General features: G+C 40.1%; 1 protein-coding gene across 1 annotated transcript in view; it reads left to right on the top strand.

Moving 5' to 3' along the window:
* The window catches only part of LOC101661491 (vomeronasal type-2 receptor 116-like), a 23079-nt gene that overhangs the window by 10099 nt on the left and 2606 nt on the right, over positions 1–10374 (top strand). The window contains exons 3-6 of the mRNA XM_045300074.1: positions 4847–5143; positions 6724–7549; positions 8713–8940; positions 9727–9850. Of these exons, the coding sequence (XP_045156009.1) occupies positions 4847–5143; positions 6724–7549; positions 8713–8940; positions 9727–9850 (1475 nt within the window). The remainder of the gene's footprint in view (positions 1–4846; positions 5144–6723; positions 7550–8712; positions 8941–9726; positions 9851–10374) is intronic.

The raw sequence follows: 10374 nt of genomic DNA on the forward strand, positions 1-10374 counted from the left end.
ATCCACAAAAAAATTTAATTGGAACACAGCCATGTTCATGTATGTACTTTTTGTATTATTTATTTTATTACTTTTTTCCTAAACCATTTTATTGGGAACTAGTCTAGATATCATATCATTCCATAGTTCAATCACACTGAGCAATATTGTACAATTGCCAACACAATCTGCTTCTCTTCCTTCTTGAACTCCTTGATATCAGCTCCTCCTTTCCCTCTCTCACCCACTGGAACCTCTTTCCACCTCTCACTACAGGAACATTGATTCTACTTGCTGTCTATAATTTAAATCAATTCTGGGTGTCATATACCGAAATACATATAACCCAAAATTCAACAGGGTTACCCCCAATGACAAAATACATCTGAGCTAAGCCACAATATGAAAGAAAAAACACACCAGAGAGAGAGAAATGTTGAAAATCAGATCAAGCCCAACATGCATCTGTTTTAATTGCACACCAAAGAAGAAAGTTTACAAAAGTTTAAAGGCAGGGGCAATACCAGGGCATAATGACCTCAAGCACAATCATGTTGTCATGATTCATAATTAATAAATATTCTCATAGGACTAACAAACATTCTTGTACAGGAGCACATTGTCACCTGATGGAGTTCTTTTTGTCTCCTGCAAGGAATCTCCTTATCACTCATTGTTTGTGCCATATTCCTGGAACTTGCAAACAGTTACACACTCAAGGTTTACTCATAGGGTTTGCACTCCAGTAATCCTGCCAGGGGAAACAGGACAATGTTACCTTACATCTCCCCCTTCTTTATTATTTAAATCAGGTGGTAGCATTGTTGCTTTCATGACAGATGTGTCAATTATCTTTTGATGCCCTTGGAGCTGGACAGTGAGGCTTCTTAATCACATTAGGAGACAGGTTATGAGAGAAAAAACAACAACCTTACAATAATTTCAATTCCCAACATTTGCCAATAAATTTTATAAAACCAAGTATTAGGGTTTGAACATTGAAAATTATCTTTCTGGGTTTTTAATTGCCCTTTGTTTTCTTCATGTACTATGTACTTGATGTCATCCCACAGCTCTTTAATTTCTATATTACTAGCTTTAGTGTTTGGTGCATACATGTGAATAATAGTGACCAGATTTCCTTGTATGCAGATGGATATTATCCTATGACAGATGGTATTGTACTTCTAGGTATATTTTGAAATATCCTTTTTGATGGTGAATACAATCCCATTAGGGGATCTTTTACTGACTGTCACACAGGCTCTTCTGATGCCACAGCCCTCAGTTCATCATTGCAAGAAACGCTGGTTCACTCAAGGTGGAAGAACACAGAACTAGTCTGAATTAGTTCCCAGAAACTTGCTCACATAATTCCCTGGAGCAGTGATTCTCAACCTGTGGGTTGTGACCTCTTTGAAGGTCTAACGACCCCTTCACAGGGATTGCCTAAGGCCATTGGAAAACACATATTTCCGATGGTCTTAGGAATGGAGACACAGCTCCTCTATCCGTCTCCAGGTGGGTCCGCCCATATGCAGATACACCCACATAGAGTACCCTGTGTGAAGACTGTGACCCATGCTACACCATGCTTCAAGACAAAATTTCATTGATTTGTAATTAGAAATAAATATTTCACAATATATAATGACATTGTTTTTGTTATTCATCACTATGCTTTATGTTCAATTTGTAACAATGAAAATACATCCTGCATATCAGATATTTACATTACGATTCATAACAGTAGCAAAATTACAGTCATGAAGTAGAAATGAAAATAATTTTATGGTTGCGAGTCACCACAACATAAGGAACTGTATTAAAGGATCACGGCATTAGGAAGGTTTAGAACCACTGCCCTGGAGGCAGGATGGAAGAAGCTGCCTAAATATGTCTTTTTTTTTTAGTGATTTTATTTGTTGTTGTTGAGAACAGACACCACAAACACACATTAATCCAGCAGCTTCTCCCCATACAAGCCAGTACCCTGATGGATGATATTCCTGAAGTCATGCTACCATTCTAACCCACTTCCCATTAAGATTCTCCTCCATTCAACAAGAACTCACTGTCCCCAAGTTTCCTATCACAAAATCCTCAAGAGTTTTTGTTGTTAGTTTGATTCCATAGAGATTCTTCAAAGAGCATAGTGCTCAAGGTGGCACGCTGGACTAATTAAGCGGAACTGCTGTGCCCTTGTTTTTCACCACTGTTTTTACCTAGTGGTCATATCTCAGGTGTGGAGCCCCAGGGCAAGAAGGGTCCCACAGGGGGGTTTACCCACAGAAATGACCAGAAGGGCTGCATAGAAAGAGCAACCTGAGCCCCTGTGATCCACAGTGGTTTGAAGGCAGACAATAAGTAACTGGAGCTCCTCCTTGCTTCCAGCACGGCCCTGCCGCTGAGCCCCGCTCTGTCTTGTTCCAGAGGCTGAGGGGCAGAGTCCCATCTTTGCCCGGCACAGACGCTGCTTTTCCCTGCAGAAGGCTGACTTGTCCAGTCTTCGAGTCTTCCCTCCATTCACCCGGAATTCAGGGCTCTGCCTCAGGCTGGTGAGTCGAAGCTGGGATGCTCTCTCTGCTCTTTCAGTTTGTGTTCTGGCAGCTTCCACCTCCCAGACCCACCATGAACAGCCTTGAATGCTTCTATCGCATGCAATCCAGTGTCTACAGGGAAGGGGATCTGGTAATTGGGATCTTTCTCCCCCTCTACACATTGAAACATGACTCAGAGGCACTGTGGAAATTTTTCGTGTCCAGTCCAAGACAAGATATGACATTTGCTGAGTAAGTCTCTCTCTCTCTCTGAAAGGTGAACATAGAAATGACATAGAGACTCTCCCTCAACCTATCACTCAGAAAACCATTTCTTTTCCTTGTTTGTTGGGTGCTCTTGAGTCTTCTCTGACTCATAGTGACCTTATGTGCAGCAGAATGAAGCACCGCTCGGACCTGCACCACCTTCATGGTTTTGGTAGTTTTGTGCCCATTGTTGCATGCATTGTCCCACCTGTCTCATGGAGGGTTTTGTCATTTTCATTAACCCTCCACTTCAACAATAGTGATTTTTTTTTTTTTGCTTAAACTACTATTGTTGTACCTTTATCTCTGTTTCCTTTCTGGCATATTTTTCTTCTGAGTGCAAAAGTACAACCCCCCTGTCCAAACCCCACACTTGTTATAGAAACAATTCTGACTCCTTGTGGCTCTGTGTGTTACAGAACAGAACTGGCTCCCGATGTGGGGTGCAGGGAGGGTGTGGCTCTCCTTTCAGCTAAGCAGATCTTTGGGTTTTTCTGCCATGGCTCTGCTGGTTTTGATCAAACCTCCAACATTGGTTAGAGCCTAAAGCTTTTGTTTCAAGTACGCTAGTGCTTCTTTGTTTATTGGGTAGTGAGTTCCTGTAATCGATTTTAAACTTGAAAAGAGGCCTTATCTTTGTAGGAAAGTGGTGTGCGTTTAGGAGGGAGACAATGCCACCTAAGTGTAGAAGCAGAGCTGAAAAAAATGTCAACTGTTATCTTGCTTATTGGGTCACCAGCATCGACTACGATTGTATGACTATGTCTTCTTATGTAATTTCCCTGCTTCGGTCTCAAGATGGCCAAACAGACTGTTTCAGAAATGTATATTTTAAATTGCATATTAAGAATACATTCTGGAGCCATGGAGGGTAGATAAACCCCTCAAATGACTGCCCTGCCATCGTTTTTGACTTTAAACCTTAAACTAAAGGTGTCCTCTCAGTCTTGGTTAAAGAAGAAAAGAAAACAAAGGCTTACCTTGATATGGAAAGTATGTTTGCTTTGAGCATTGTGCAATGAGATCCTATATCCAGATATCTGATGGCACTTTTAAAGGTGCTTTCAAAGAACTACCTATATGAAATCAGATTGACAATGCTGACTTGAAAGCTTAGTTAATACATATTTAGGCAGCAGTGGTGTTAATTCAATGGTGTTGGAACAATCTGAAGAAAGAAGGAGGGAATGTTTGCACAAGTGGAAAAGTGGAAGTGATGTCACAGAGCTGTCCATGTAGAATTTGTTGAAATGTTGTATGATGGCATATATTTTCACCAAAAGGAGTTCTAATACCACTCTATACTTATACTGTTTTTCCTCCAAGCTTTCCCTGTTTGATTTCCTGCCCTGCCTAGCTTCACAAACATTTGCTTCAGCTAATCCTTAACTTTCCATGGTCCTAATCCACTTTAGGTTGGGGACCACTCTATGAACCAGTGTTCAACAGGTAACCACATATCTTAATGAGATAATTCCTTTTAAGGACCTATTAACAATCGATTTTCCTAGTGAACTCACATGTTCTTAACATTAACTCACATTAAGAAATCTTCTACCCTCTTCCCAGTCTGAATTTCAGGTCTAGGCCTGCTGATGCTTAAACTACTAATCCCAAAACGATTAAGGAAAGCAATAATTGAATCTGCACTGAATGAGTTGTCTGAGTCAAAATGCCTCATTATAGCCTCTTGGTTTGGGATAGCCATCTCATTGCATGTTTTGTTACAGAACAAACACTTCAGTAAAGCAAATCACACTGATTATTCTGCTTCCCAGTGTATATAAAGGTTATAAAGTCTACTGCATTGTGCACTACCACTAAGATAAGGTTGGAATATTGTAAGAATTACCAAAATGTGGCGCAGAGACACAAAGTGAATACATGATATTGAAAAAAATCTTACTAATGAACCTGCTCAATGGAGGGTTGCTACAAACCTTTACTTTAGAAAAAAGCACAGCATCTGTGGACCACAATACATGGAAGCCTGGATTGAAGTTGAAATGTACAATGTCACTTTTGTTTCTAAAAGTTATTTCTTTCTTGACCTTACACAGGTTGATCTTCAAAAACTATGGTTATGTTCTGATTTTTCTTTTTGCCATTGATGAGATTAACAGGAGTCCCCATGTGCTCCCGAACATGTCCCTGGGTTTTCAGCATTATAATGCCTATCCCAGTGATGTCAGAACTCTGGAGAGTGCATTGGGGTGGCTCTCAGGAAGGGAGCCCTCCATCCCTAATTACACCTGCCAGAGATATACGAAGAACATGGCTGTCACTGCAGGAATCACCTCAGAGTTTTTGGTGCAGGCTGGAGCACTGCTAGAGCTCTACAGGATGCCACAGGTAAGGGCACCAGGTGAGCGGGGCTGTTCTTCCTCAGCCCAGTTCTTCTGTCACTTTTGTGGAAGAAAAGAGGGGCCCAGCTACTTCAGATTTCTCCAGAATGTGTTGGATTCATTACTTGGGGTGGAAAACTGGGGCAGGGACAAACCAACCGGGAATTGCTGTTGCTTCTGGACCTATGTCAAAGCAACTTCTAGAAATCCTCACTCAAATCCTCCTGAAGGATAGAAACAAGCTAAACTGGTGTGAGAAAGCTCGTGGAAGAATTCCATGATCTTTTAATTAAGGGTTCTTTTCACATGAAGCTTTTGAAATGCCCTCATATTTACTTTATCTTCTATTTAAAGTAATTATATCTAAATGTGATGATCAAAAGCATTGTCTTCATTCTCTAGTGCTGTTGTAATACATACTACATAGAGATGACTTTGAAGAATAGTTTTTTTCTTACAATAAAGGCTTGAAGTCTGAGTTCAAGGTACTGACTCTAGGGAAAGGCAGCCTTTGTCAACTCTGGGGTGGGCGTGGGAGGATTCTTGTCTCCTTTCGGCTTCTATTCCTTGATTCCTTAACCATCTTCACATGTGTGTTTACTGGTCTGTGTCTATGCTAGTATTTGCAGCATTCAGAATTGATCAGGTTCAGGACAAAGCCTGCAAAGATAGGCTCATTAACATAACAAAGACAATCTGATTCCTGAAATGGATTCAGTCCACAGACTAGGGGTCAAGACTACAACACATATTTTAAGGGAACATAATTTTATCCATAACAGACCTTAAAATTATTTGTGGGACAGACAGCAGAAAAGTGGGTGAAACGAGACATTGGTCAGTGTAAGACATTAAAAAAAAAGGAGAATTTATAAAGTATCAAGCGGACATGGGGGAGGGAGGAGAAAACCCGAGGAGATGATGCCAGAGGCTCAAGTAGAAAGAAAATGTTTTGAAAAAGATGAACAGATGTGTTTGACACAATGGATATTTGTATGGATTGTGATAAGAACTGTAAGAGTCCCCAATAAAATAAAGTAAAATTTAAAATTCATTAAAAATGGTAGCACACGTAGTCCTAATGACAAGATACCATTATAAGGGCAGATTTTAGAAATGTGCAAACTACGATGCAGAGAGGTCATTTAACTTTCCCAGGGTCATTCCGCTTCCCAAGATAATACACACAGCAGAGCCAGAATTTGAACCCAATAAATCTGGCTCTGAGTATTGCTTCACACCTACAACGTTGCTTTGTAATATAAGGTTGGCCAAAGAACCCTGCGAGTGCAATTGTTAAGTGGTCAGCTGTTAACTGAAAGGTCCGGTGATCTGCTGCCATAAATAGCCAGCCCAGAACACCTGTAGGCCAGACCTGTTCTTTCCTAGTAAGTCACTGTGAGTCAGGGTCATCTCCACTGCTCACAACAACACTTGATAATATGGAGTCTCTGGCAATCTGCTTCCAAAGGGCCACGGTCATGAAAACTTAAGGGATGACAGCTCTTCCCTGCACATAGTCACCATTAGTTAGCATCATGCTTTGCTGCAATTCTCTTCTTAACTTTGCTTCTGAGAACCCATATGGAACATCTCTCTCTTTTGATTCAGATATCCTATGGCACTTTTGATCCTTCATTGAAAAATAAGGACCAGTTTTCCTCTCTCTATCAGATGGCTCCCAAGGACACTTGTTTGGCCGCAGGCATAGTCTCTTTATTGATCCATTTTGGATGGACCTGGGTCAGCATCTTAGTGTCAGATGACACAAAAGGTGAGCAGTTCCTTTGGGACCTTAGAAGAAAGATGACCATCAAAGGTGTCTGTGTGTCACTTATGGAAAAGATTACTGTGACCAAGAGAATATACAAACCAAGAGATTTGACCTTCCTGAACAAAGTCATGCACTCATCTGCAAATGTATTCATCATTTATGGTGACAGCAGTACATTACAAATTATGAGCTATTTTGGAGCCTATAAACTAATAACTGACAAAGTATGGATTATTACACCCCGGTGGGATGATTCTTTGTTACTAGCTTCAGATTTATTAGATACTTTCCATGGGACTCTTTCCTTTGCACACCAGACCTCTGAGATACCTGGTTTCAAACACTTTTTCAGAACAGTGAATCCTTCCAAGTACCCAGAAGACTTTTTCTTTACCAAATACTGGCTCAGAGTCTTCAATTGCTCACTAGCAGGAACTGTATGTGGGGAAATTCATGAGTGCCCAACCAATGCCTCTTTGGAATCAATGCCTGTGGAAAAAATAGACATGACTATGCTAAGAGCCAGAAACTACCTCTATAATGCTGTGCACCTCATAGCCCAAGCCCTCCATGAAATGATTTTTAAGGAAGAAGAAACAGGGTACCTGACAGAAGCTGGACAGCCTATGCATCTCCCCTGGCAGGTAAAATCTCCCTTTGCATTTGATTTACTTTTATGGCCTGTTAGCATCCGAGAGTTATTATATACAATGATAAAGTTATGATTATTTCTTGCATCTCTAAAGTAGTCTTGAAGACTAAGGTCCAACTCAGACTTATTAGTTTCAAAATATACTAAAAAGCTACAGCAATTAAAACATTGGTGGTTCAAACCCGCCACAACTCCACAGAAGAAATACAAGGCTATGTGCTCTTATCAGGCTTAAAACCTTGGGAACACTACAGAGGTTTGCTATGAATCTGAATAGAAACCCTAAGGCACAGTGGGATATGCATTGGACTGCTAACTACAAGGTAAGTTGAGAGCCACCAGCTTCTCTGAGGCAAAAAGATGAGATTTTCTACTTCTGTAAACAGTTGCAGTCTTGAAAATCCATATGGCTAATTCTATTTTATGCTATAGGGCAATTATGAGCCAGATGCAACTCGATGGCACCGAGTTTTCTGAGACTTACTGTGATTCGACTTCATGTCAGTGTTTTCATTTATTTTCTATTTTTGGTGGGGTGGTATGAATACATAGATTAATGGAATGTCATTGAAAGTCCAGAAACAAAGTCATGTATCTATCATCCACTAATTTTTGACAAGGCACATTTCATTGTATCTTCTTGCATTTGATGAAAGTATTCAGAAGCCCTAAATAAAATCAATAGTTGAGGTTCAAGTTTTTTACCATCCCTAATACAGTTCCCATAAATGGGATTTTTCAAGAAAGGTTTAAAGGAATTATCTCTGGGGCACAGGTAGTACTCATTATTTGATTTGTCCAACACCATTCACTTAAATGCTAGTGGTTAAAATTTACCTAGCTTCCCCATGAAATAAAATCTGATAATTATAGTTAAGAAAACTCTATGGAGCTGCTCGATTTTGTAACAGAAGGTTGTGGTGAGAACTGCTTGATAGCTATGAGTTTGAGTTTGGCTTTATCTGGAGAAGTATACAGTATCTCTTTCCCTGAACATGCAGAGCAGTAAGCTTCTTGAAATGGTACCTGTTAAGACAGGGGGGAGGAAGATGAAGAGAATAAAAGTCTGTATAACTTCTTGGCAACTACACATCTCTTCCTGTCCCCACTTGACTACATCCATGTTCATCTCATTTTTCAATGTCTCTCCTTCAGCTCCACCCATTCCTTAGAAAAGTACAACTGGAAAACAGTGCTGGAGACCATGTCTCACTGGATGAGAACAGAAACTGTGTGTCACAATACAACATTCTGAACTACTTGAATTTTCCTGGTGGTCTGGGCCTTCACATGAAAGTGGGAGAGTTCACACCCCAGGGTCTACGTGGTCAAGGTTTGATGATCCAGGAGGAGCTGATAGAATGGGCTTTAGGATTCACTGAGGTTGGATGAATTCTTCATCTCTATCCCAAAGCATAGACAAGATATGAAAATAAGTATGTAACTACTTAAGTGATTACAAAACCTGTGCTCATTAATACATTCTAATTTCCCTGTCTACTGTCCAATGGATATTAAAGAATCCTTTTAATTAAGTCAATTCAGACATTATAAAGTAGAATTTCTCCATAGGGTTTTATTGCCTGCAATGTTTACACAAGCAAGTGACCAAGCTTTCTCCTTTGGTCTCATAGAGTATGTTAGGTTTTAGTGGCTTGGATTGCCATTGGTCAGAATCAACTTGGGGAGTATACAGATATAGATAGATAGATAGATAGATGATAAATAGATAGATAGATAGATAGATAGATAGATAGATAGATAGATAGATAGATAGATAGACAGAATCTGCATCCTTGGAGATTACAGTTTGGAATCCCTATAGAACTGTTCTATAAGAATACACAAACATGTGTGTGTTTATATATATTTAAACCCTAGTCACGCAGTAGTTCTTGGCTGCTGAGAGGTTGGTGGTTGGGACCTACAATGGCTCCAACAGAGGAAAGTCTATGAATCTGCTTCCTTAAAGATTACAGTCTTGAAATACCTATGGGACTGTCCTACTGTGTCTTACAGGGTTATTATGAGTGAGGATCACTAAAGCCCTCGGGAGTCAGAATCACTCAACAATAACAAAACCAGCTTTTCAATAGGATTACATTCTAAAACATGCTGATTCATTAACACAGCACTACTGATCTATTATCACTGATTCCCTTCTTACAGACTCCCCACTCTGTGTGTAGCAAGAGCTGTGGCCCGGGATTCATGAAAATCTCTCAGGAAGGGAAGGCTACTTGCTGCTTTGATTGTATTTTATGCCCAGAGAAAGAGATATCTAATCAAACAGGTATGAAGTGGGAAAATGTCACAATCTGCGTCTCTCAGCGATTTTCCAGCTTCCAGGAGTCCCTGGGTGGCACAAAGAGGTAAGCACTGAACTATATTCTGAACACAACCAGAGGCACCACAGGAGAAAAAAAAACCTGCCAATCTACTTCCAAGAGATCAGAGTCACAGGAAACTCCTTGGAGCACAGTTTTGCTTTGTGCTCATGGGAGCACCATGAGGCAAGTCAACACAAAGGCAACTAACTATTTTGACAAGTCACATAGTTTCTCGTGGAAAGGTGATATTTGTGTTTCTAAAAAGGAATAAAGAGTTCTCAGATAAGGTGAAGTTTGCATGTAGAAAACAAAAATGCTTCTACATGGCATATTCTAAATAAAAAAAAATCATTTTATTAGGGGCTCATACAACTCTTATCACAATCCATACATAAATCAATTGTGTAAAGCACATTTGTACATTCATTGCCCTTATCATTCTCAAAACATTTGCTCTCCACGTAAGCCCCTGGCATCAGGTCCTGTT

The sequence above is a fragment of the Echinops telfairi genome, unplaced genomic scaffold (genome assembly GCF_000313985.2).
Source record: "Echinops telfairi isolate 266 unplaced genomic scaffold, ASM31398v2 ScPeMD7_7459;HRSCAF=8497, whole genome shotgun sequence".
NCBI classification, from domain to species: domain Eukaryota; kingdom Metazoa; phylum Chordata; class Mammalia; order Afrosoricida; family Tenrecidae; genus Echinops; species Echinops telfairi.